The 27692-nt window shown below is 37.2% G+C and overlaps 1 protein-coding gene and 1 long non-coding RNA gene across 3 annotated transcripts in view; both read left to right on the forward strand.

Moving 5' to 3' along the window:
• Window positions 1–27692, forward strand: part of LOC113167329 (deoxynucleoside triphosphate triphosphohydrolase SAMHD1-like) — a 39400-nt gene that overhangs the window by 1825 nt on the left and 9883 nt on the right. The window contains exons 2-18 of one of the 2 annotated variants that reach the window (XM_026367855.1): window positions 3521–3630; window positions 4154–4220; window positions 4311–4380; window positions 4489–4649; window positions 4939–5063; window positions 5453–5502; window positions 6139–6315; window positions 6706–6852; window positions 6948–7048; window positions 7219–7330; window positions 7430–7521; window positions 8295–8398; window positions 9383–9510; window positions 12222–12308; window positions 12488–12592; window positions 12734–12862; window positions 13074–14190. In XM_026367855.1, coding sequence (XP_026223640.1) covers window positions 3521–3630; window positions 4154–4220; window positions 4311–4380; window positions 4489–4649; window positions 4939–5063; window positions 5453–5502; window positions 6139–6315; window positions 6706–6852; window positions 6948–7048; window positions 7219–7330; window positions 7430–7521; window positions 8295–8398; window positions 9383–9510; window positions 12222–12308; window positions 12488–12592; window positions 12734–12862; window positions 13074–13082 — 1774 coding nt within the window. In that variant the 3' untranslated portion in view covers window positions 13083–14190. Of the gene's footprint in view, window positions 1–3520; window positions 3631–4153; window positions 4221–4310; window positions 4381–4488; window positions 4650–4938; window positions 5064–5452; window positions 5503–6138; window positions 6316–6705; window positions 6853–6947; window positions 7049–7218; window positions 7331–7429; window positions 7522–8294; window positions 8399–9382; window positions 9511–12221; window positions 12309–12487; window positions 12593–12733; window positions 12863–13073; window positions 14191–27692 lie in introns of those variants that run through there. The other variant, XM_026367856.1, reaches the window with a different exon arrangement.
• Window positions 19168–22653, forward strand: LOC113167334. The gene is made up of 3 exons (XR_003299275.1): window positions 19168–19183; window positions 19284–19353; window positions 22635–22653. It is a non-coding gene; the product is annotated as an uncharacterized LOC113167334 (long non-coding RNA).

Genomic DNA, 27692 nt, shown 5'->3' on the forward strand with positions numbered 1-27692 from the left:
CCTTAAGCAGCATTGTGTCATTGTCAAAGGTCCAGGGCTGCTACTAGCAGCATCTGATGCTCAAAGCCCTCCACCTTGTTGATGTTATGTTCACTCAGGACCACTTAGTTCAGGTTATTCATAGAAGAAGAAGCTCCAGTAAAAGCAATGGGGAAATTCATCACTTTCTTCAAAGTCACACAGAAGCTGTTGCTGATTATTAACTGCAGTAAGTGACAGTGTCCAGCAGAGGGACACAGACACTACCCACTGCAGATCTATGAGGGTTCCTCTGCAAAAGTGGCTGCTCAGGTAGATGGAAGCTTGATACTTGATGAAGTAGGAACTGACTCTGTACACACCTAAAGACCAAGCAGGGAGTTAGACACAGAGAGGGTTATATCAAATCATATATATTCAGCAACATACTAGCTTATAGCTTATAAAGTTAGTCTTGTGTGATAAAAGATTAAAGAAGTTAAAAAGACATTGGTAAAATTTCACTATTTATGTTACTCTTATGAGAGAAAAGACTGTGAATAAATTCAATTTATTAGTGTCAGTTTTTCTAGTCAAGAATAGTTAGATAGAATAGAGCAGAGAAGGATATTAGGAGTTACTGTCTATAAAGGTTGTGAAACGTTGGGGACACTGATGAACTGCACATCTCAACATTAAAACCACCAGGTGAATTTACTGTTGTATGTTTTGTCATTTTGTGTAGGAAGCTTGGAAACAACTATATATACATACAGTGAGGGAAAAAAATTATTTGAACCCCAGCTGATTTTGTAAGTTTGCCCACTAACAAAGAAATGATCAGTCTATAATTTCAATGGTAGGTGTATTTGAACAGTGAGACACAACAATGACAAAAAAAATCCAGAAAAATGCGTTTCAAAAAGAGTTATAAATTAATTTGCATTTCCAAGAAGGAAAGAAGTATTTGATCCCTTCGAAAAACGTGCTTTAGTACTTGGTGGCAAAACCTTTGTTGGCAATCACAGAGGTCAGCCGTTTCTTGTAGTTGGCCACAAGGTTTGCACACATCTCAGGGGGGATTTTGGCCCACTCCTCTTTGCAGATCCTCTCCAATGTTTGGCAACTCGAACCTTCAGCTCCCTCCACAGATTTTCTATGGGATTAAGGTCTGGAGACTGACTAGGCCACTCCATGACCTTAATATGCTTCTTCTTGAGCCAGTGATTTGTTGCCTTAGCCGTGTGTTTTGGATCATTGTCATGCTGGAGTACCCAACCACGACCCTTTTCAATGCCCTGACTGAGGGAAGGAGGTTCTCACCCAACATTTGACGGTACATGGCCCCATCCATCCTCCCTTTGATGCGGTGCAATTGTCCTGTCCCCTTGGCAGAAAAACACCCCCAAAGCATAATATTTCCACCTCCATATTTGACAGTGGGGATGGTGTTTTTGGAGTCATAGGCAGCCTTCCTCCTCCTCCAAACACAGCAAGTTGAGTTGATGCCAAAGAGCTCGATTTTGGTCTCATCTGACCACAACACTTTCACCCAGTCTTCCTCTGAATCAGTCAGATGTTCAGTGGCAAACTTCAAACGGGCCTGTAGATGGGCTTTCTTGAGCAGGGGGACCTTGCGGGCACAGCAGGATTTCAGTCCTTCACGGCGTAGTGTGTTACCAACTGTTTTTTTGGTGACTATGGTCCCAGCTGCCTTGAGATCATTGACAAGTTCCTCCCGAGTGGTTCTTGGCTGATTCCTCACCGTTCTCATTATCATTGAAACTCCACGAGGTGAGATCTTGCATGGAGCTCCAGACCAAGGGAGATTGGCAGTTAATTTATGTTTCTTCCATTTGCGAATAATTGCCCCAACTGTTGTCACCTTCTCACCCAGCTGCTTGGCGATGGTCTTGTAGCCCATTCCAGCCTTGTGTAGGTCCACAATCTTGTCCCTGACATCCTTGGAGAGCTCTTTGGTCTTGGCCATGGTGAAGAGTTTGGAATCTGGATTGATTGATTGCTTCTGTGGACAGGTCTCTTTTATACAGGTAACGAGCTGAGAGGGCTGCCAATGTCAGCTTGTTACCTGTATAAGATCCACCTGGGAGCTAGAGATCTTGCTGACGGATAGGGGATGAAATACTTATTTCCTTCATCGAAATGCAAATTAATTTATAACTCTTTTTGAAACGCATTTTTCTGGATTTTTTTTGTCATTGTTGTGTCTCACTGTTCAAATAAACCTACCATTGAAATTATAGACTGATCATTTCTTTGTTAGTGGGCAAACTTACAAAATCAGCTGGGGTTCAAATAATTTTTTCCCTCACTGTATATATATATGAAAGAAAAGTTTAGGCACAAGTCAAAACGTCCTAATCAAAAAGCTCAAAGTATTGCTAAAGTTTTCAAAGAGTAATGTGTGTGTCATTTTGTGGTGCCATGTAAAATTCACTGGGGCCAAGGTCATAACTTTGAGTCTAATCTACTAAAAGAAGTATGTCAGCTTTTGCATTTTATGTCATTTCAAACATCCCCTTATCATCCCCAGTCAGATGGACTCATTGGTTATAGTTTAACCACACCCTTATGTCCATGCTCTCTCTTTTTGTGGAAGGTAATCAGCTGTATTTGGATACTCTTCTGCCTACTGTATGTGATGTTGGCCTATCGTGGTAGCGTTCATGCTTTTCTTGTATAGCAAATTACACATGTAAAACTTTATTTACTTTCTGTTACACATACAATGAATGAGTATGTGTTCCTAGGGAGGCACCAAGCCAGTGCTTCAGAGCAACAGAAAGCATCCAATGATTTTAACTTTTATTATTATACTGAGGGAGCTGGTTTGGATGCAAACTAAGGCTAAAAGGTGTGGTGTGTGTTGAAAGCTCAAACTATGCTGAGGTAGATACAAGGAGCTTAGACGCTGTATGGAATGACGTGGTTAATCTAGAAGTCTAGCCTTGTGTGTCATGGTGTGGACTGCTTTTCACAATTTAAGGGAAACCTTGTAACATCTTGCAGGTATTGACTCAGACTCACTGTAATATTTCATATAAAATGTTTGTAGAATATTTAACAAGGCTTGTGTTTTTTGGAAAGCCGGGATTTTCCTGCATTGAGACCCACGTTTATTACAGAATTATCAGAAATACTAGTAATGACAGTACTGCAGAGGAAATTAGATTGTGGAACCTGAAAGCTGAGTGAACAAGAGAGGAAACAGAGAGAAATGCTGAAAAATGCTGATGGGCGGAGTGATGAACCGTGGAACTCCCACAGTGTTTGTTAACTGTTCAATCCCAATAGACTTAAAATAGAACAGATCAGTTTGAGGGCAGTGTCCAATCTGAAAGGTGTGTTCAAAGTATAAGAGACAGGTAGTAACCCAGGTTTGTTTTGTAGTCTGCAAGTAGCAACGTTACATTGTGTGACTAGAAATTAAATATATTAGTTATATTAAATAATAATAACTAGTTATATTAAATAATAATAACTAATGATTATCAGATCTAAGTTGAAGGCATCTCTTGGAGACAAATATCATCTCTTATAGCTTGAAAAGACCAGAGATGAAAGCGTCAGTGGAGCAACACACAGTGGACAGAGTCTGTCACTACCTGGAAGAAGAACTAGGACTTGAACATTTGCAAGTTAAATTGAAAGGTTGGTTTTATTCTGACATTATAGTTCGTTTTTACCTCATGTCTGCTTTGAGTATCAGTGCAGTCAATTCAATATAAATTTGGACAATGACACAATTTTCACCATCATGACTTTGTATTTTATAAACTGATGAAATTAAGATGTGTTTAAAGTTAATGCTGTCAGCTACACTTTGATGTAGGCTTTGTTGAAAATGTATCATGATTTTAGTGACCTAAGCCCCCAGTTTCAGGGGCTCAAAAGTATTTGGCCAATCAGATGCACAGCTGTTGCATGGCCTGTGTTTTCCAGCTACCTCAGCAGTAGAGGGAACAACACAGAGCTTATGTGAATACGTAACAAGAGTAAATACAGAGTTTATCACAGTCAACTGTGCTGCTTTAAGTTTCTCTGTTCTTGCTGCATTTGTTGTCATTAGAGCTAATATCATCACAATCATAATACTAAATAAAACCAATATTGTCATAATAAATAGATATAATGTATTACAGGACTGCTATTAACTGTTTCCTCTTTCACCCAGAACATTACATCACTGATGAAAAACTGCAAAGTCTCACAGCTGATGATCTAAAGAACATGGGCATAGAGTAAGTGTTTCCCTATTTTAAACCACATTGCAATTTTCAATTATAATATTTTCTATGGTGCTCTTCTAATTGTATTTTGTTTTGGTCTAGAAATCATAAGGACCATCTAAAAATTCTAAATACTATCAAGATGGTGTTGCAGATCAAAGACTCACCCAAGGTACAGAAGCTGTCAGTATAAATGAAATGGAAGTGAGTTTACTGATGTTCTGCTTAGTAATAATTGGATTGGATTTGTCTAATATATTTTTCTATTGTCTTTTGCCAGGTGTTTAATGATTCTGTCCATGGACACATGGAGTTTCACCCTCTACTTGTCAAAATCATCGACACACCTCAATTCCAGAGATTACGATACATCAAGCAGCTTGGTGGAGCTTATTTTGTTTACCCTGGAGCATCTCACAACCGCTTTGAACACTCTCTTGGGTATGTCCACATAGTGTTTCCTTTAGCAGAGGTACATTAAGAGTTGCTATTTTGAGCGTTATTAGCAGGGTATGTGTGATAACTGTTGAATGATTGGTGTGTGAGTGTCTACAGTATGTGTATATTACATTATATAATAACATTTTATTCTAATACCATCAATGTGAGGACATTTAGTGCTCATAACTCAATAGTGTGTGTGCGTGTGCGTGTGTGTGTGTGTGTGTGTGTGTGTGTGTGTGTGTGTGTGTGTGTGTGTGTGTGTGTGTGTGTGTGTGTGGTGTTACAGGGTAGGATACTTGGCAGGAGAGCTTGCACAAGCTCTGAAAACAAAACATGACAATGAAGGAGAAAATCTCATTGATGAAAAAGACATCCTTAGTGTGCAGATTGCAGGTCTTTGCCATGATCTGGGTGAGTGCAACATTTTTATCATTAAGTTATTAAAAGTTACCTCAAAAGTAAATTTGAAAAATCTACAACCAGGCTCAAAGAGAACACGACTCGGATGAGTTGAGGGAGATCTGGAAACTGGTGTAGTATGATGTGTTTGAGCTGGTGGGTCCAGGTTCTGGGAGAGAGAGAGTGTTTACAACATGTGGGTCTGAGAGTGGATCCAACTTAGAACGACTCACTGTGTGATTCAGGAAGTTGGGGGGGACAAGATGGTGGAGACAGAGCAAGAGGAGCTGAGTAATGAACTCCAGAGTTTCTGAAGTGTATTAGCAGAGTGCTTATAATACTAGCTTGTTTAACAATCTAGTATTTTACAGTTGATTTATTTTTTATTTTTCCACATCTAGGACATGGACCATTTTCCCACATGTTTGAAAGTGTGTGTCCAAAAAAGAAGGTAAAGTGCAATTCTACTGAAGTCTGTTTCTGATTTCTGTTCGTCAAACTGTGATAACTAAGCAGAAAAAAACCCACAAGAATGAAAGCGAGATAAGTTATTGGCAAAAGAGCCGACGTTATTTGTTTCTTCTCGTTTATTTGCAAGTCAGAATCAAAACAGTGTCAAATCACCCTTAACTTAACTACTAAAACCCCATAAAGACAGTGTCTGCTCCCTGACCAACTTAAATTAGTTTTTTGATAAGTGACCATCAAATGATGATCCAAACTGGAAAAGTCAAAAATCAGTCCTGTTTGTTATTGTGAACCGTCCTCTGGTCCCTTACTCTGAATTTTTAACTGAATTCTCAGACTTTTCTATCTGATTTCATTCTTAGTACAGATAAAGTCATTATAATTGGTCACTTGATAATAACTGCCTTAACACTGCATTTAATCACTGTTAGACTCCATTGGTTTTATTTAAGGTGTAAAGTGGGAGACACATATATAAGGCTTACAGTTAGAGATGGCTCAGACCTCTACTGATACACTGAGCTCCTCTCCTCTCTTCTATTCATCCAAATGCCACTGCTGTATGGGCTTTTCTTTATCTCATAGTTGTGCTTCCTCCTTACTGTCTCCCACTCTGTAGCTTTCTGCAGGTATCACTGGCCTGGGAGTTGTATACTGTGACCCTACCGACCTGCCCTGTTGTTGTTTTTTGTTGCCTGCTATTCTGCTCTCTCCTCCTTCCACTCTCCCAACCAGTCGACACAGATGGCCGCCCACCCTGAGCCTGGTTCTGCTGGTTACTGTTAGATTTTTTAAGGTCTGCTCAAATCTCACATTGTAAATTCCCTTGAGATGACTTTTGTTGTGATTTGGTGCTATGTAAATAAAACTGAATTGAATTGAAAATGGAACTTCTCATATTTGCCTACAAAGATTTAAAAAGTAAAAAAATGTGGTGATTGGTTTGAAGCAAGGCCCGGACTATATCTCTCTCTCTGATATTTATGTTCTGGCCCAGTGTGCTGCAGTCATCTGTATTTATTTGTTACTTTCATTTTGGTATTATTAATTGATCCTAATTTGCTCATTCTTTGGCCTTTATGTTACTAAGACATGTCTGTTTCATTGTGATACTGCATCTTTATTATTTTCAAGCTTTGTCTATGTAGATTGTCTTTGAATATATTAATGAGTTGGTTTCTTGCAGCACGAGCAAATCTCTATTGAAATGTTTGACTACCTGGTGGAAGAAAATGGCCTGAAGCCACTGATGCAGCTGTATGGGCTGTCTGATCCTGATTTAAGCTTCATCAAAGAGATGATCGACCCTAAACCCAGAGACAAAGATGGAAACGTTAGTTCTGTTTTTGGAACTTTGAAATCAGTCATTATCATTATTATTGTTTGCAGCTCATGTTAAATGCCACAACTGTGCTGTCATCTCCAAAGTGGCCCCATAAAGGTAGAGGAGAGGACAAGTCCTTCCTCTATGAAATCGTGGCAAACAAAACAAATGGCGTTGATGTGGACAAGTTTGACTACTTTGCCAGGTAGAATTTGTTGCTGCTGTAGAATCATTCACTTTTTGATGTAGACTGAAGACTTGTCTTGTATTATTTCCTCTGAATAATTACAATAGTCTCCAAATCATTGTACAGTATGCAGAACAGGATACTTTGTCCAGTTGAACATCATAGACCTTTTCTTCGTCTTATTTCAGGGACTGTCACCACCTGGGCATGCAGAACAACTTTGACTATCGCCGTTTCCTAAAGTTTGCCAGAGTGTGTGAGGCTGAGGACGGCAAGAAACACATCTGCATTAGAGACAAGGTGCTGACAATGTTGTGTCTGTTTCTTTTAAATCTGATCTTAAACAGCATCTATTAATCTAACTAGCCGTGACTTAACTGTATTCTATACTCTCAACAGGAGGTGTACAACATGTACGACTTTTTCCATACAAGGTACTGTCTGCACAGACGTGCCTACCAGCACAGAGTGAACAAGGCTATAGAGATTATGTGAGTACCTATCCTTCCTATTATGATACTCTCCTCAATATTTAGCGTGGTTTCATTCCTGATGTGTCTTTATTATATTTCTTCATGATTCACTCTCTTGTGTGGTATGAAGTGCTTTAACTTTAGTATCCTGTTGAATATGTTGGTGCAGATTCTCAGTCATCCAGACTCAACTTCCAGATGTCCTGTTGAAATTCTAATAATATTGTAATTTGATTACTTTTCCAAACAAATTTTATTGGGCAATAAATCTGAAAGGTCCATAAAAAGTAGACAGTGAAAACCTCTCAGCACTACCGTGATTACTGTCAAAATGGTTTTTAAAATCCCTTCAACACGAATCACAACAGTCTGGTTCACAAGCAACACACTAACTTTAATAAGGGAAAAATGCACATTTGTTGTTAAATCCTAATAATATCCTATTAATGCTAATACATCATGCAGACCTCCTCAAGATAAGACTTTTTAAGTCTTCAATAAAGTATTGTTCAATATTTAAGGGAGAAACCATCAGCGTTGCATAACTAAATGATCCACGTAAAATAGCAGTTGATGTTGTGTGTGTGTGTGTGTGTGTGTGTGTGTGTGTGTGTGTGTGTGTGTGTGTGTGTGTGTGTGTGTGTGTGTGTGTGTGTGATTTACTTATATAACATATTTTCTCAGTATCTGTAATTACATTTATATTGTAATTATATAACCTAACATTGTTACATGTAACTACTTACTACCCAACACTGATAATACATTGGGTTTGTATTGTGTTTCTTCAGGATAAAAGATGTCCTCTCAAAAGTAAAAGACATCAAGATTGAAGGATTTGAGAAGACGCTCTTGGAATCAATAGATGACATGGCAGCCTACACAAAACTAACTGGTCTGTAGATGTTTGTAGTTAGTTTGTTTAAAGAACATTAAGGTAATGAACTGCTGTTATTTTTGCTTTTTTTTTTTGGTTTGTTTGTTTAAATAAATAGAAATAAAATGGCAGCACTCAGGATTGTGTCTCACACTTTTCCACCAGAAGTTTGTAGTTCCTCCTTGATGCAAAAAGAATGTAACATCCCTCGACTCTTCACCAGCTTCATAAAATCCAGTTTCTGCCAGCAATTGTCATAAAGTTCCTCCCTCATCACTGTGAAATGTAGAGAAAAGTCAAAGTTATATTAAACATGGTTAATACGCTGCCACAAATCTAGAAAATGAAGGCTGAATATTATTTATGTAAATAATATGAGCTATGTGGTTAATTTAGCTTCATAGAAACACATTAAACAGGGAGACCAGGGGACAGTTGCATGGCCTCCTCTGCAGCCCTCTTAACTCTCTGGTGAAGCAGAAGAGAAGGCGCTTTTCATTTTTGTTACAATGCATTTAATACAGTTTACTTTAAAAATAAAAATCAAAAGGATTAAATTAAGTGCACCATGACACAAAATAGATGTGAATGTTGACTGGGTTGGAAATGACAGTATCTCTCCACAGCCTCATCAAACAACAAGTCTCTACAATGCTAAATTATTATCTATGTTAATTGTGCAGCAGTCAGACTGGGCACCATCTACAAACAACAACGCAACATAAATGTGTTATAGTAGCAGTTACAGTAAAACAGTTGGGTGTGTGTCTAAGTTTTCTGACTAGAATCTGATGGTCAGACATTAGCTACATCGGCATTAATTCTTGAAAAGGTATTTTAGGCTTTAGACCTAAGTATAGCTTTAACAACGGAAACTGTAAGCATGTGTTTTAGAGTTGTCATTTACTCAGTTGAACTAGTTTCACAAATAAACATATTATCAAGTTTGTCAGTGGGCTATAGCCTACATCTGAACCAAGATCTGCTCTGTTTTCCCTGTAGATTGTTTGCTTCAAGTCATACTCTTCTCTACTGATGAAAATCTGAAGGAGGCGAAGGAGATTCTGGCAAGAATCTGCTCTCGAGACCTCTATGTGTTCCTGGGTGAAACCCTGGTTGCTGAATCCAAGGTATGAATCTTATCATATCTTTGTGTCACTTCAGTATTACACATCTGCTTTTCATGTCATTAGTTTGTCTGTAGATATTAGATACATCTAGATGCTAACAATTTCAGTCACGTTCATATGACTGAAGCTTTCAGATATGAAGATGTCAGTACGCTGCCGTAACAACCATTGTCAGCGAAGCTAAGAGCACATTTTTGTTAAGGCGTTGGTGTTAAAACATCTATGTGTGACTAATCTATCAAGATTGCCCTGTTAAAATAGCAATAGTAGCTTCCTACCAGACGTCATTCACTGGCCGAGCGCAGTGGACGAGTTGTAGACCTGAATGATTGAACTGAGATAAGTTGGAGCTGTAGAGTTGACCACTCTGTAGGCAAGAGACAGAGCTTTGACCTTAATTCTTGCAGCCACAGGAAGTCATTGCAAAGATCTGTAGGGCGGTGTGACATGCGATCTTTTTGGCTGATTGAAAATGAGGCATGTTGCTACATTTTGGATCATCTGGAGGGGTTTGGTCGTGGATGCTGGTCACCCCATCAGCAGTGCATTACAGTAATAAAGACGAGATATGATCAACTCCTATACAATGAGTTGGGTCGTGTCCTCCGACAGGTAAGGTCTGATCTTTCTGATGTTGTGGAGGGCATCTACACGACCTAGAGACTGTTACACTATTCCACACAACATTCATTCCTTGACACCCATGCAAACACGTGGACTCTCACATGGATTTGTTTCACCCTGGACAGACCTTTGTTGCTACTTTGTATTTTAGATTGAGGGTTTGAATTTTTGTTTATCACTTTGTTTTCCTGTTTGCGTTGTCACTTGTTTGTTCATTCTTGTTAGTTAGTTTGTTAGTAAAAGAGTTTCAGGTCTTTAAGTTGTCACTTTGTTCACTCATCTAGTTTTTGTGTCCATTAGTGTCCATTTGATTTCCCTCGTCTCGTTGGTTCCCTGTGTCCTCGGTTTTTAGACCAGGTCGAAATAAAATCCTTTTTGTTTATTGATCTCTGGCCTAGTTTGCTAGTTTGTAACATAATTATTTCATTTCAGGGTATACATTGTGAGATTTTGGGCTGTCCCAGATAAAAGATCACCTCAGAAACAGTGGTCCTGTGTTTCACCGTGTGATTGGTTCAAAGACAGTTGTTATCTATCTACTATTTTTATTTATGTTGATCTGCATATCTTATGTAATCTAGTCTAAAGTCTGATCATTTCATCGTTGTTTCTCTATTGTATCATTTTTTCTAATATTTTTTTAGTTAATTTTTTTATCCTATCTATCCTTTATAAACAACAGACATGTCCGGCCAAAAAACATAACATCCAGATGAATGGAACAGATGAGGTGTCTGCTGACATATTTTATTGCCTGTACTAATTTTAGTAATTAAAAAACTAGATCTGACAGGGTGGGTGGTCCACCTGACATTAGTAATGACTTCTGCATGAATGATTTTAAAAATTATTGACAAGTAAACAAAAGTGTAGACCCACTTGACTTAATGACAATATATCTGTAGAACTTGAATGGAAGATGAAACATTAATTTCTAATGATTGACAACTGAACTAACAGATACATCATTAGGACTAATCTTATCCTGGTAGTTGCCTTCTCTCTATATTAACTTAATTCAGCTTAATTCAACCTATTTTCATTCAACTGAGTCAGGACTAAATTAAACTAGGATTGCTGGAAAATCCTGGTTTAACTACATACATTCTTTAAGGTAACTTGAGTTTGGGTTTCATTTATCCTGCTGTTGTAGAAGCCTGTCAAGGCTAAATTCAGGCAGGATAATTGGAAAATCCTGTCTCTTGGTTTTGTGTAATACTTCTCAGGTGAAACTAGTCAGTAAAGAACATTTTAAGATTAACCTACTTCCAGAAATCTGCTATTAGCTTCCCCGACAGTGGTTTTTATGGTTTCCAACACATGCTAGTCCCCAAAACAGTGGAGATTTTAGTGCTCAAGCACCCAAAAATTAATTATTATTACTAATCATTACTGTTGATGATGTTTTTTGTTTACCGTTGTCAGTAACGAAGTGAAAAGTAGTGAAAGAGGTTGATTTAATCAGTTATCCTCATCATAGTCTATTCCAATTTCAATTTTTTTATGTTTTACTATAATAATAATATCACGTTCCTAAATTAATTAAAAGTATTATTGTTGTAAATTATGGTGTATACATGTATGCATATTGCATGTATATCACATAGTCATACAGGGCTGAGCACTCCTAAAGGTCTAACCCTACAATTGCTCCTGACACAAAATTCATTCATATCATCACGATTTATGACGGAAAAAAGTAGTTTCGCACATGTGTATTTTATTGGAAAATGACTCTTTTTAACATGACAGTTTTTAATGTTATAAACAAAGGTAAAATCAAAAATATAAAGAAATTGACGATTCTAAACTTCTAAAGGTTGATGGGATTCTTTATTTAAATGACTCTCAGCTCAACCTTTGAGTGTATTTTTGTTTAGAACGAGGGCTGTACATCTCTGTCCTGAATCTGACAGGGTTTAATGAAATACAATAAATGAAAGGGTCCAAACTTACTAATTAACTAAAGTGTAGAAATTCTCTGATTGGAAGAGTGTCTCTCTAAAATTGTCATGTTAAATGGAAAACAGAGTTTTACAAAGTAATCAAAATTAATGAAAACTATAAGATAGACAATTATTGTCCAGGTAAAACTGATCTCCCAAAAGAAGACTGAATGGAAAAAGAAACTGGCTGAACCCCTGAGACTGAAACCAGAGGACTTTGAAATAGAGGTGGGTTCTTACCTTCATTTAGTTTGTAATTTGTATTAGTTGTAATTTAGTGATGCTAGTCATAGAGAAAATGTCATTAGAATTCTAGTAATCAATTTACTTATTACTGATTTGTAATCTCAGGTTTTCATCATTGTTGTGGAAAAATTAATAATTTACTTTCTCAAAAATCTTTTTAGCAAGTGACTATAAACTATGGGATGAAAGAGAAGAACCCTATTGAAAAAATGAATTTCTACAATAAGAGTGACCCTCAGAAGGCAGTCCCACTCCCCAAAGAACAGGTTTGAACTAAAACAATGACAAACATTTTTTAATGTATATATTCATGCAACATCCTCTGTTAGGTCATTATTCTCTATATTAATCTGTGTTATTAAACTATATTCACTGTTATACTAATTATACTGCTCTCATTCTGTCAGGTGTCCCACCTTCTCCCAGACACTTTTTCTGAGACTTTCATCAGGGTTTACTGTAGGAAGAGTCTTCGAAGAGCTGAAAAGACACAATTAATGAACTGGTGCAAGGAAAATATCTTTAAAACACTACAGGTAATATTTACATCCAGGCTGTTAAATCTAGTAGGAATATAGGTCAGAGTTCAGCATTTATTCATTTATTTTATAACAAGCAAACAAAATCTATGACATATCACCCTACAGAGCTGCTTTAAATATAACTCACTGAATATCTCAGTAAACACGCTGCAATACTTTTATTATTGCTAATGTATTTCTCTGTGTGGTCTTTATTTACATTCAGAATGAATGAATGAAGATTAAGAAACACCAGAACGTGACCCAAACATCTCAACTGAGGATGTGGAAGATACAGATCGAACTTTACAGCTATTGGGTCATTAAAATAATTAAATTTTTTTGCAGGAAAAGCACAAGCACAGCAAATTAGAAGACTCTAACTACTTGTCCTCCAAAATGAAATGAGAATTAATTCAAGTGACTTGTCTGCATGTATTTGTTTTAAATTCATCATTTGATGATGTCTGATGTCTTAAATCATTCATCTTAATTTAAGACTTGTTTATCTTTCTGCAACTGTACTCTAAACTGTATCACTGTTATATCATGTGTGTACCACAAACATCTCATTATATCATATAGTTGTGAACAATCAACCAGACTCTCTAAACGTAGCAGTGTTAGCAGAGGAAAACTATTAGAAAATGTTAACAGTACATCAGTCAGTAATCTGTCATCAGATTAATGCTATACTGTCAAAGAAGGAGAAAGAAGTAATATATACTTCACTTAAACAAATTTTAGTGTAATACTAAATTATTTACTTAATATAGGAAAAATCTAAATACTGGATAAATGGTGAAGGCCATTAATTCTCTTAATTCATTGGTTTGTGTCAATAAGAACTAATATGTTGGTGTGACTGTTTTATTAATTAATTATTTTCTGAAATTAGCCATAAAAACAACATTTTGCATTGATTTATTACAGTAACGCTTGCTTGACTTAATCTTTGCATAAATGTAGAGCTTTCAAAAAACAGAAATCTAATCTGCAGATGAAGTACAGCTGTAATATCTTGTTTTCTTTTAACATAGATTTGCATGCAATGATCAACATTAGTATATTAGACAGATATTATATGTTAGACAGGTATTGTGTGCTTTGCCTTTAGGGTTAGGGTTATATATACTTATATAAACTTATATCCATGATGAACTAGGTACTGGTATTGTCTTCTCTTCAAGGCTTCAAATAGCTATTCTTCAGTCTAAATTTTCTAAAGGTGCTTTTTGCAGTCAGTGTTACAGCTTTCTATCTGTATGTGAGGGTATATATTTGTTACAAACTCAGTATGTTGGGTTTGTTACAAACTCAGTATGTTGCTTTTTCACTCTGCAGACTGTTTGACACTTTGTATGACTATTAGCAAAGAAATAAAATTGTGGTTAATGATTAGAAAATATGAGAACTCCATGTGATCACATTTCTTAGTTATTGTCAGGGGTTATTGGACACGTCTCGCTTTTCTTTTTCTTTCTTGATTTAGTTACACAGGCGTGGCTCTTCTTCACCTGCCTGCTTGCTTTGCCATATTGTTCATGTTTTGACTTTCGTTAAGTACTTTCAGTTTTGTTGGTTTGTTTACCTGCATATCTCAACATTAAAACCACCGGATGCATTTACTGTTGTATGTTTTGTAAAAATGTAACAGTGATACATCATTTTTATTACACTTTACACAAGTTAAAGAAGAAACAAATTAATTATAATGTCTCAGTTTTTTTCAACTGAAAGTCCTGAAACTTCAAGTTGCTACAGAAAAAACCCAGAGCTGGTAGAAATAGAAATTAGTTGATTGTGGTAATAGCATAACGATGTTAACAATTCATAAACTACTAATAATTGTTACGATTCCAGCTCCCCCTGCCCGTCTTCCCCCTCATGCCCTTATTTGGTCAACTTCCTGTTTTCTCCTCCCGGCCTAATTGCTCTCACTGACTGATTGGCTGCAGCTGTTTTCCATTGGGCTATAAGAACAAACCTGTTTGCCTTTTCCTGCTGCCAGATAGTCTGCCGTCAAACCCAGAGTAAAACTGTCCAGCGATTCACTTCGGACTGACAACCTGATTATTCGGACTTTGCCTGCCCTGGACCCTGCTTTTGGCCAACCCTCACACTCACCCTACACTGTCTTCTCCTGAGGAGTTCTCTGCAGTACTCATTTGACTTTTTCCATTTGTACACTGGTTATTAATAAACCTTTAAAACTCCCTGTGTGTCTCTGGCAATGGAGTCCTTCCTTGCATTTATGAAAAACAATAGTAACTGAAAATACTGTTTAAAGCTTAAATTGTATTAGCTGAAATAATGTAATGTGTCAGTTAAATATCAAAGCGAATCTTCAGTTAAATAAAACGATTGTGTGCCAACAATCCAATTATTAAAATCTGAATAAAAGTTGAAGAGTTCAGCTGATTATTAGCAGAATATTTTTAGGTCAGGTACAATTTCACCCTTTATAAGGCACATCATTTGTAGGTGAACTTCAAGTGTTTCTTTGTGTCTAGTTGTAATACACAGTGTCTGTCAGTGAGTGTGTTTGAACTTATCAGAGAAGTATGAATATAATAAGTGTAAATTCAAGCTAAAAATTCAATAGCTGCATGAAAAAAGTCATAGATTGTAGAAATACAGCAGGTTTCTCCTCCGATGACCATTGACCTACAACAGAAGTGTAATGGAGCACCGGGTTGGATACAGTATGTGAATCAGACATTTAATAAATGGTTTATAGCTCACTGGAGTTACACAGATATAAAAATAGTTTTAAATGTTTGTTAATGACCACAGCTCAAACATTTGTCAAAAATTACAACATTTTCCCCTTAGATGCATTTTCTTATGTCATTATATCTGTTTTACTATATTGTCTTTCATTATCACTTCACTAATGGTTACCCAAAGTAACACTTTTGGACTTCAATCAACGTGGATTTTTTGCCTTTACTCTTATCAGAGAACATAATGTTGGACCATTCAGCAGCAGTCCAGTCCTTTTTGTCTTTAGCCCAGGCGAGACACTTCTGACGCTGTTGTTTCGTTGCCGTTCTTTCATGCCATATATACAACGTAAAAACTACAACACCCTCCAAAAACATAACCAGGAAATTGAGTTGTGACGTCATATACACACGGAACTGTCGACATGTTGTTCTAGAGTGGCTTGATACAAGGATTGCGACAGCTGGACACATGTCTTGCATACGTCTGTGTGTAGGGGTTCTTGAAGCACTGACTCCAGCTGCAGTCCACTCTTTGTGAATTTCCCCCACATTTTTAAATGGGTTTCGTTTCACAATTCTCTCCAGGGTGCGGTTATCGTTTTAGTTTGTACCCTTTTTTTCTACCACATCTTTCCTTTCGCCTCTCTATTAATGTGCTTGGAAACAGAGCTCTGTGAACAGCCAGCGTCTTTTGCAATGACCTTTTGTGTCTTTGTCCTTGTGCAAGGTGTCAATGGTTGTCTTTTGGACAACTGTCAAATCAGCAGTCTTCCCCATGATTGTGTACAGAACTAGACTGAGAGACCATTTAAAGGCCTTTGCTGGTGTTTTGAGTTAATTAGCTGATTAGAGTGTGGAAAGATCCTTTAATTGGTGTTAATTAATATTCAAATTTTCTGAGATACTGAATTTGGGGTTTTCATTAGTTGTCAGTTTTAATCATCATAATTATAATAAATAAACACTTGAAATATATCAGTCTGTGTGAAATTAATGTATCCATCTAAAATAAACTAAACTAACTTTCAAGGACAAGTTGGACTAAACACAGTTCATTGTTTTTCTAATCCTTTTGTGACTGATTTGACAATTCAATGTAAACTTTCACATTATTTTTTTTATTTAGGGACATTGATCCAGAAATAGGCTGATGTCATCTTGATGATACTAAAACAAACAATTCAGCTATAAGTTGTAAAAGCTTCTGAGATTATATTACCTTACAACAACAACAGCAGTGTGACAAGTATTTTAAAACGTCCATCTTGGACCACTAAATAACCAACAATACAAAGCAGGTTGTCTCCTTCTTGATGGAGGAAGAATTCATTTTGATAATAGCTGGATAATATCTCATATAACAGAGTTAGCCCTATGTCTCATCTTAAATTACATATGTTAGATCATTTACTGCAGAGCAGGCAGTGCCAAGGAATCAATCTACAGTGTCATCTTGTGGACATTTGATGTAGATGTAGTTGTGTGATGATTGTGGAAGACTTGTGACTCTTTAGAAATGTATTGTGTATGCTGCCATCTTTTATTTAGTCCACCACATTTATATCAGTACAACATAAGATAGATCAAACACCCATTCTCTTCAATCGTGTCATCATTGCAAGTATTGATGACATGATGCCTACGTCTTTAGTTTTTTTTTTATTTACAACAAAAACAATGTGGGGAGGCTGAGAAAAAGTGAGAATGAGGAAGGATGTAATCTTAAGTAAACAAGATGTGTTTACATGTAGAAAAAAATTGCACTAACAGTCATAATCATATCTACATTGATGGCATCTGTTAGAGGCAACTATCATCTCTTATAGCTTTAAAAGACCAGAGATGACAGCATCTGTGGAGCACCACTCAGTGGACAGAGTATGTCAGTACCTGGAAGAAGTTCATACTGTCAGCTACACTTTATTGGTTTTGTTGAACATTTTGGATGATTTTAGTCACCAAAGCCCCCAGTTTCAGGGGATTCAAAATCTTTGGGTGATCAAATGCACAGCTGCATGGCCTTTAATATTCCCTCTACCTCCATTATATGGAACAACACAGAGCCTATGTGAATACAGAACCAGAGTAAGAGTCAAAATCTACTAAGAAAATGCTAAATCACAAAAACAGGAAAGCCAGATTGAAGTTTGCTAAATGGTGTCACTGTAATTCAGCCTAGAGCTGCTTTAACTTTCTCTATTCATTTGTTGTCATTATAGCTAATATCATGACAAGCATAATAATAAATAAAACCAATATTGTCATAATAAATAGACACAATGTATTACAGGACTGCTATTAACTATCAGATTTACATTGAAGGCATCACTTATAGCTTGAAAAGACGAAAGGTGACAGCTTCAGTGGGGCAACAGAGGCTGCCATCTTTTCTATTATTTAGTCCACCCCATTTATATCAGTACAACATAAGATAGATCAAACCCCCATTCTCTGTGGGGAGGCTGAGAATGAGAATGAGAAAGTATGTAATCAAGAAAAACACTGATCATCGATCACTCCTTTTACGGGTAATCGTTTGGATCATAAATAAACAAGATGTGTCTACAGGTATTTAAAGAATTGCACTACCGGGTATACAAGACAGGTTTCTTTCATTATCAGCTGCATTTAGCAACGTAAAATAACATTACAGTGTTTAAAGTTCATACTGTCAGCTACACTTTATTGGTTTTGTTGAAAATTTTTAATGATTTTAGTCACCAAAGCCCCCAGTTTCAGGGGATTCCAAATCTTTAGGCGATCAGATGCACAACTGTTGCATGGCCTGTGTTATTCCCTCTAGAGCTGCTTTAACTTTCTCTATTCATTTGTTGTAAGTCACTATAGCTAATATCATGACAAGCATATAAATAAATAAAACTAATAATGTCATAATAAGTAGATATATTATATTACAGGACTGCTATCAACTGTTTCCTCATTTACCCAGAACATTACATCACTGATGACAAACTGCAAAGTCTCACAGCTGATGATCTGACGAACATGATGCCTACGTTATTTGTTTACAACAAAAACAAATGTGGGGAGGCTGAGAATGAGAATGAGGAAGTATGTAATCAAGAAAAACACTGATCATCGATCACTCCTTTTACGGGTAATCGTTTGGATCATAAATAAACAAGATGTGTCTACAGGTATTTAAAGAATTGCACTACCGGGTATACAAGACAGGTTTCTTTCATTATCAGCTGCATTTAGCAACGTAAAATAACATTACAGTGTTTAAAGTTCATACTGTCAGCTACACTTTATTGGTTTTGTTGAAATTTTTTAATGATTTTAGTCACCAAAGCCCCCAGTTTCAGGGGATTCAAAATCTTTAGGCGATCAGATGCACAACTGTTGCATGGCCTGTGTTATTCCCTCTAGAGCTGCATTAACTTTCTCTATTCATTTGTTGTAAGTCACTATAGCTAATATCATGACAAACATACAAATAAATAAAACTAATAATGTCATAATAAGTAGATATATTATATTACAGGACTGCTATTAACTGTTTCCTCTTTTACCCAGAACATTACATCACTGATGACAAACTACAAAGTCTCACAGTTGATGATCTGAAGAACATGGGCATAGAGTAAGTGTTTCCCCATATTAAACCACATTGCAATCAGTCAATAAATCTTTTATGGTGCTCTTCTAATTTATTTTTTATTTTATTTTATTTTTTTGTCTAGTAATCGAAAGGACCATCTGAAAATCCTAAATACCATCAAGATGGTGTTGCAGATCAAAGACCCATCCAAGGTAAAGGAGTTGTCAGTATAAATGAAATGGAGGTGACTTTACTGATGTTCTACTTGGTAATAATTGGAATGAATGTGTTTAATCTATTATTCTATTGTCTTTTGTCAGGTGTTAAATGATTCTGTACATGGACAAAGAGTTTCACCCTCTCCTTGCCAAAATCGACACACCTCAATTCCAGAGATTTGTTTCCTCCATTACCTTTTCAGAGGTAAATTAAGAGTTGCTATTTTTAGTGTTTTAGCAGGCTACGTGTTATAACTGTTGAATGATTGATGTGTGAGTCTATACAGTATCTGTTTAGACATAGAGATAGAGATTAACAATCATAACAATGGGTAAAGCATGAAGTGAGACCTGAGACTGTGACAAATGCAGCCAACATTTTACAAACGCTAATTATTGCATACAAATTTATTATAAACATTTTTATTATTCACAAAACTTCTGTTCCTTTTTTTGTGTTGAGCTACTGCTACTTAAAGGATGATGTTACTTTGTGATCACAGAAAAAGTTGAACTAGATCTACCTTTTATTCTGCATGAGCCTGTACTGTTTCAGTAGAGCACTAGCCCATTAAAAGGAATAGGAAATGAACTCTGTCTTAATGTAGCCTAATTCATTATAGACCTTGATCTTTTTCTGAATTAATTTCAACAACAAAGCAGATCACATGGACAAGCACATGGATGCCCATGTGATTGAGAGATAAAAAAAATTATTACAATAACAATAATCTATTCAGCAGGACCATAAGACATTAACTTTGTTTACTGTCAGGTTCATCACGCACTTTCGGTTTTATTCACTTCTGGTTGGCTCCCTACCTGTATTCCTCTACGTACCCGTAATTAGTCTGATTGTTTTCATCTGTGCCTCCCTTTATTTAAACAGTGTCAAACCCAACCTTACCTTACCAGATTCCCTGTGTTTATCTCAGAAGTGACTCTCCAGCATTCTTGTTTTGTTTTGTTTCTGATCTTGTCACATTACAAACATTGCATGAGACACATTGCACCTGTGTCTTACATGGTTTTGAGTCAAACATCATGTGTTTCAAGCTTAAACATCTAGTTATTACAGTACTCTAAGAAGAAAACTGAAAGGTGATGCAGGTGTACTGTACTTAAGAAATGTGGTGATATTGCCTCATCTGTGCCTCCCTTTATTTAAACACTGCCAAACCCAACCTTACCTTACCAGATTGTCTATGTTCACCTCAGAAGTGACTCTCCAGCATTCTTGTTTTGTTTTGTTGGCTCTAATTTTGTCACATGCCAAACATTGAATGAGACACGTTGCACCTGTGTCTTACACAGTTCAAGCTTAAACATGTAGTTATTACAGTACTCTAAGAAAGAAACTGAAAGGTTGTGCAGGTGTACTGTACTTAAAAAATGTGGTGATATTTCTTCAATAAAAGTTTGGATAGACACCACCACTTAGAGTCCCTAGCCTGAACCAAAAAGAGCTCAGATATGAACTCCTAACTAAATGTTAATTCATAAATATTCATTTTTGAGATAGAACCCTGATCCATGTTATTCGGCCTAGACAAATATTTCATGTCTTCACCCTACATGACATTGGCTGAAGTACAGTAGCAGTGAGAGTTGAGAGGGTGTTCTCTTTATTTCTGGCCTGCTGTTGAAGAGGCACGACATGAGTCTAAAATCTCATTCTTTGGCCAAACTTATCTTACTTATATCTTATTTTATTTTATTTTATTTTATTTAGGGACATAGGCTAATTTCTTTTTTAGTTTACATGCACACTGCACAAAAAGGCAAATACACATTATTGAGGTGACAATACTTGACTTATAGTTAATTTCGTTTTAGAATGTGTAGCTTGTGTGTGTGTGTGTGTGTGTGTGTGTGTGTGTTTATATATATATATATATATATATATATATATATATATTTTTTTTTTTTTTAAGACTTTCTGTTTCCCCATTTAGCAACGTCCAGCAGTGGCAACAAACATCACACAGCAACCAACTTTTTATATCCTTAAAGTTTGCGTTGAGAAGATTAGGGTGGATGGGTGGCACAACAATGCACAGAACCTTCACACATGAGACTGGAGTTTGAGTCCATTGGAGATGTGTCTACATTTCTTACAAAATTGTTCTGCTGGATATGTAAGAAAGATAACTTTGGTTTGCTTTGTGGTTTTCATTCATCATCAGATGCATTTAGCAATGTGATAGAACATTACAGTGATTGCATGACTAGAATTATTATTAATAATAACAACCGAAATCATTATCAGATCTACATTGAAGGCATCTGTTAGAGGCAAACACCATCTCTTATAGCTTGAAAAAACCAGAGATGACAGCGTCAGAGGAGCAACAGAGAATGGAGTATGTCAGTACCAAGAAGAAGAGCTAGGACTTAAAAATGTGCTACTTAAATTAAAAGGTTGGTTTTATTCTGAAATTATAGTTAGTTTTTACCTTATGTCTGCTTTGAGTATCAGTAAATGGTCTGCACTTGTATAGCGCTTTTCTACCTAGCTGGTACTCAAAGCGCTTTACACTGCATCTAATTCACCCATTCATACGCACAAGCACACACACATTCACACACCGATGGCAGAGCCGCTATGCAGCTGACCTGACTCACCGGGGGCACTTAGGGGTTCAGTATCTTGCCCAAGGACACTTAGGCATGTGACGTGGCAGCCGGGAATCGAACCACCAACCAACCTGTGATCGGCAGTCAACTGCTCTACCTATTGAGACACAGCCACCCCATATTTAAACCAGATGGAAGTTTCCAAAAATGTGTCACTGTAAACCAGCTGAGAGCTGCTTTAACTTTCTTTATTCATTTGTTGTAAGTCACTTTAGCTAATATCATGACAATCATATTAATAAATAAAACCAATATTGTCATAATAAATAGATAATGTTTATAATGTATTACAGGACTGCTATTAACTGTTTCCTCTTTTACCCAGAACATTACATCACTGGTGACAAACTGCAGTTTGTCTGACAGCTGATGATCTAAAGAACATGGGCATAGAGTAAGTGTTTCCCTATGTTGAAACCACATTGCAATCTTCATTGAACAAATTCTCCATGGTGCTCTTCTAATTTTATTTTATTTTTGTCTAGAAATCGAAAGGACCATCTGAAAATCCTAAATACTATCAAGATGGAGTTCAAGGTCCAGAAGCTGACAGTAAAAATTAAATGGAAGTGGGCTTACTGATGTTCTACTTAATAATAATTGGAATGAATGCATATCATTCTATTGTCTTTTGTCAGGTGTTTAATGATTCTGTCCACGGACACGTGGAGTTCCACCCTCTCCTTCCCAAAATCATTGACACACCTCAATTCCAGAGATTTGTTTCCTCCATTAACTTTTCAGAGGTAAATTAAGAGTTGCTATTTTTAGTGTTTTAGCAGGCTACGTGTTATAACTGTTGAATGATTGATGTGTGAGTCTATACAGTATCTGTTTAGACATAGAGATAGAGATTAACAATCATATCATTGGGTAAAGCTGGAAGTAAGACCTGAGACTGTGACAAATGCAGCCAACATTTTACAAATGATAATTATAGCATACAAATATATTACAAACATTTTTTATTATTCACAACACTTCTGTTCCTTTTTTTGTGTTGAGCTACTGCTACTTATCAAATCAAGTTTTATTTATAGCCCAGTATCATAACTCACAAATTTGCCTCAAGGTGGACAACATATCACACCTTCTGTCCTCAGACCCACTGCGTTAAATAACATCCCCAATGAGAGATGGCAGCTGGACTCCCATGTGATTGAGAGATAAAATAATTATTACAATAACAATAATCTATTCAGCAGGACCATAAGACATTAACTTTATTTACTGTCAGGTTCATCACGCACTTTCGGTTTTATTCACTTCTGGTTGGCTCCCTACCTCAATTCCTCAACTTACCCGTAATTAGTCTGATTGTTTTCATCTGTGCCTCCCTTTATTTAAACAGTGTCAAACCCAACCTTACTTACCAGATACCCTGTGTTTATCTCAGAAGTGATTCTCCAGCATTCTTGTCTTGTTTTGTTTCTGATCTTGTCACATGAGACACATTGCACCTGTGTCTTACATGGTTTTGAGTCAAAAATCATGTGTTTCAAGCTTAAACATCTAGTAATTACAGTACTCTAAGAAGAAAACTGAAAGGTCATGCAGGTGTACTGTACTTAAGAAATGTGGTGATATTGCCTCAATAAAAAGTTTGGATAGAAACCACCACTTCAGGCACAGATTGTGGCTGGTAGTGCAGTAGGCTGGAGGAGAGAATGTTGGCAATTGGAGTCCAGGTCCAGGAGAGTGGCAAAGGCAGGATCTGCAGAATAATGGTGAATGAGCACATGGCAGGTATATGTTTGTGAAATAGAGGAAGACTGAGAGAATCCAGAGAACAATAACACGTGCAATATCCAAGGCTTAGGCAGATCTGAACCTGTTCATAAGGAAAAGCCAAAATATTGTTTGTTTTTATTGTTTGTTTCACCCTGTACACCTCAGACTTCAGGTACAACTCAGAGTCCTGTCATCTTAAGAAGTTCTCTGATGACTCTGCAGTTGTAGGATGTATTAAGGGTGGAGATGTCACAGAGTACCGTGGAGTGATGGACAGTTTTGTTGACTGGTGTGGACTCAACCATCTGCAACTCAACATCGATAAAACAAAGGAGCTGGTGATGGACTTCAGGAAATCTAGAAGTCCTGTCATCCCTCTCTCTATACAGGGGGAGGAGGTGGAGGTCGTGTCCGAGTACAAATACCTGGGAGTGTACTTGGACAACAAACTGGACTGGACTAAAAACTCATCAGCACTTTACAAAAAGGCTCAGAGCCGGATGTACTTTCTGAGGAAACTCAGGTCAAATCTTCATCATCAAATCTTCGATCAGATGCACAGCTGTTGAATGGCCTTTGATATTCCCTCTACCTTCATGTTATATGGAACAACACAGAGGTTATGTGAACACATTTCCAGAGTAAATACAGAGAGTTTATTACTGTAAAAATCTACTAAGAAAATGCTAAATCACAAAAACAGGAAGTTTGCAAAATGGTGACACTATGTTGAAACCACATTGCAATCTTCATTGAATAAATTCTCTATGGTGCTCTTCTAATTTTATTTTCCTTTTGTCTAGAAATCGAAAGGACCATCTGAAAATCCTAAATACCATCAAGATGGAGTTCAAGGTCCAGAAGCTGTCAGTATAAATAAAATGGAAGTGAGTTTACTGATGTTCTGCTTAGTAATGATCAGATTGGATGTGTCTAATATATTTTTCTATTGTCTTTTGTCAGGTGTTAAATGATTCTGTACATGGACAAAGAGTTCCACCCTCTCCTTGCCAAAATCGACACACCTCAATTCCAGAGATTTGTTTCCTCCATTACCTTTTCAGAGGTAAATTAAGAGTTGCTATTTTTAGTGTTTTAGCAGGATACGTGTGATAACTGTTGAATGATTGATGTGTGATTCTATACAGTATCTATTTAGACATAGAGATAGAGATTAACAATCATATTATTGGTTAGAACTGGAAGTGAGACCTGAGACTGTGACAAATGCAGCCAACATTGTTGTGATGGTTTTGACCACAACCAGGGTCAAAGAGACCACGACTGGCGACAAGCATGCATTAACTGACCCAGAATACATCTGTGTCTTACACAATTATCCAACACTTTTGAGTCAAAAATCATCTTTTGCAAACCTAAACATATACAGTACTTTAGGAGGTTAACTGTAAGGACATACAGGTGTCCTGTACATGAAAAATAATGTGGTGATATGGTTTCAATTACAAAAATTTGTATTCTTGAAAGGGGAACTCTAGTGAACTAAAGAAAAGAAAATGAATGAATCTTTCTTCTATTTAAAGACAAAGGCTAATTTAATTTAATTCAGATCCTTGCTACAAAAAAAGGCAAACCTGAAGTCAAATGTGAAGCAACATTGTTAATGAACCTAATCATGTTCATGTTAGTACCTAAACCTAACCCAGGCGTTCTTGTGCCTAATCTCAACCAAATTGCTTTGTTTGCACCGCAAAGCTGGTAATGATTAGGTTTGCCCTATGTGGCCAAAAATGCTCGATCAGTATGAGGGCAGTGCCAATCTAATGGGCGTGGTTTAAAAAGATTTAAAAGCCAGGTCGTAAACTCGCTGTGTTTTGTGGTTTCCTGCTATAATTTGATGCATTTAGGAACGCGATAGATCATTACAGTAGTTGTGTGAGTAGAATTATTATTATTAATAATAACATAATTTATTATCATCAGATCTACATTGAAGCCATCTGTTAGAGGCAAATATCATCTCTTGTATATCTTATATGCTGAACCATATTGCAATCTTCATTGAATAAATTCTCTATGGTGCTCTTTTAATTTTATGTTCTTTGGTCTAGAAATTGTAAGGACCATCTGAAAATCCTAAAGACCATCAAGATGGAGTTCAAGGTACAGAAGCTGTCAATATGAATGAAATGGAAGTGGGTTTAGTGATGTTCTACTTAGTAATAATTGAATTGCATGTGTTTAATCTATTGTCCTATTGTCTTCTCAGGTGTTTAATGATTCTGTCCACGGACACATGGAGTTTCACCCTCTCCTTGTCAAAATCATCGACACACCTCAATTCCAGAGATTACGATACATCAAGCAGCTTGGTGGAGCTTATTTCGTTTTCCCTGGAGCATCTCACAACCGCTTTGAACACTGTCTTGGGTATGTCCACATAGTGTTTCCTCAAAATACCTCAGCAGAGGTACATTAAGAGTTCATATTTTTAGTGTTTTAGCAGGATATGTGATAACTGTTGAATTATTGATGTGTGAGTCTAGACAGTATGTGTTTATTACATTTTGTAATAATTTTTTTTTCTAATACCATCAATTTGAGGACATTTAGAGCTCATAACGCAACAGGACTTTTTGAAGGTTAAGATCTGACTTCAGAAATAAAGCTACAGTTATGTATACATTAAACTAAGATTTGGGATTTTAAAGTTAAAGTTAAGTTTTGGTCAAAGTTGGGGCAAGATCATAGGGAATTACCTCAGTGACAGATCACAACAAAAGAGAGACACGACTGTGTGTGTGTGTGTGTGTGTGTGTGTGTGTGTGTGTGTGTGTGTGTGTGTGTGTGTGTGTGTGTGTGTGTGTGTGTGTGTGTGTGTGTGTGTGTGTGTGGTGTTACAGGGTAGGATACCTGGCAGGAGAGCTTGCGCAAGCTCTGAAAACAAAACATGACAAAGAAGGACAAAATCTCATTGATGAAAAAGACATCCTTTGTGTGCAGATTGCAGGTCTTTGCCATGATCTTGGTGAGTGCAACATTTTTGTCTTTAAGTCTTTGCTTAAACTGTGTTTACTGTGTGAATCTGAAAGTAATCTGTGTATAAATTGCGAAAGAAATACCAGGTGAGGCCATAAGCAAAGGCTGAGCTATAACAAATGCAGAAAATAAATATATGTGTTCATTATACTGCACAATGTTGTGATGGTTTGGTCCACAACCAGACTCAAAGAGAACAGGACTTGTTAAAGCAAGTTTTATTTTAAGAAGCTCAGATAAGTTGAAGGAGATCTGGAAACTGGTGTAGTACAATGTGTCTGAGCTGGCGGGTCCAGTTTCTGGGAGAGTGTTTACAACAGATGCCCAAGCTTGGGCATCTGTTTCGGATGCCCCCGGGACGCCTCGCAGGGGAGGTTTTCCGGTCCTGTCCCACCGGGCGGAGGCCCCGGGGAAGACCCAGGACACGTTGGAGAGACTATGTCTCTCGGCTGGCCTGGGAACGCCTCGGTGTCCCCCCTGAAGAGCTGGAGGAGGTGTCTAGGGTGAGGGAAGTCTGGGCATCTCTGCTTAAGCTGCTCCCCCCGCGACCCGGCCCCGGATAAGCGGTGGAAAATGGATGGATGGATGGAGTGTTTACAACATGTGGGTCTGAAAGTAGTTCCAACTTAGAATGACTCACTGTGTGATTCAGGAAGCTGGACAGAGCAAGGGGAGCTGAGTGATGAACTCCAGAGTGGTGCCAGGCACAGATTATGGCTGGTAGTGGAGTAGGGTGGAGGAGAGTGTTGGGAAATTGAGTCCAGGTCCAGGAGAGTGGCAAAGGCAGGATCTTAAGAATAATGGTGAATTAGCACATGGCAGGTATATGTGTCTGAAACAGAGCAAGACTGAGAGAATCGAGAGAACAACAACACAAGCAATATCCAAAGCTTGGTCAGATCCAGGCTTGTTTATATGGGCAAGCTCAAACACAGGTGAAGCTGGTTAGATGATTGGGCAGAGTA

The sequence above is a fragment of the Anabas testudineus genome, chromosome 7 (assembly GCF_900324465.2).
Source record: "Anabas testudineus chromosome 7, fAnaTes1.2, whole genome shotgun sequence".
Taxonomy (NCBI): domain Eukaryota; kingdom Metazoa; phylum Chordata; class Actinopteri; order Anabantiformes; family Anabantidae; genus Anabas; species Anabas testudineus.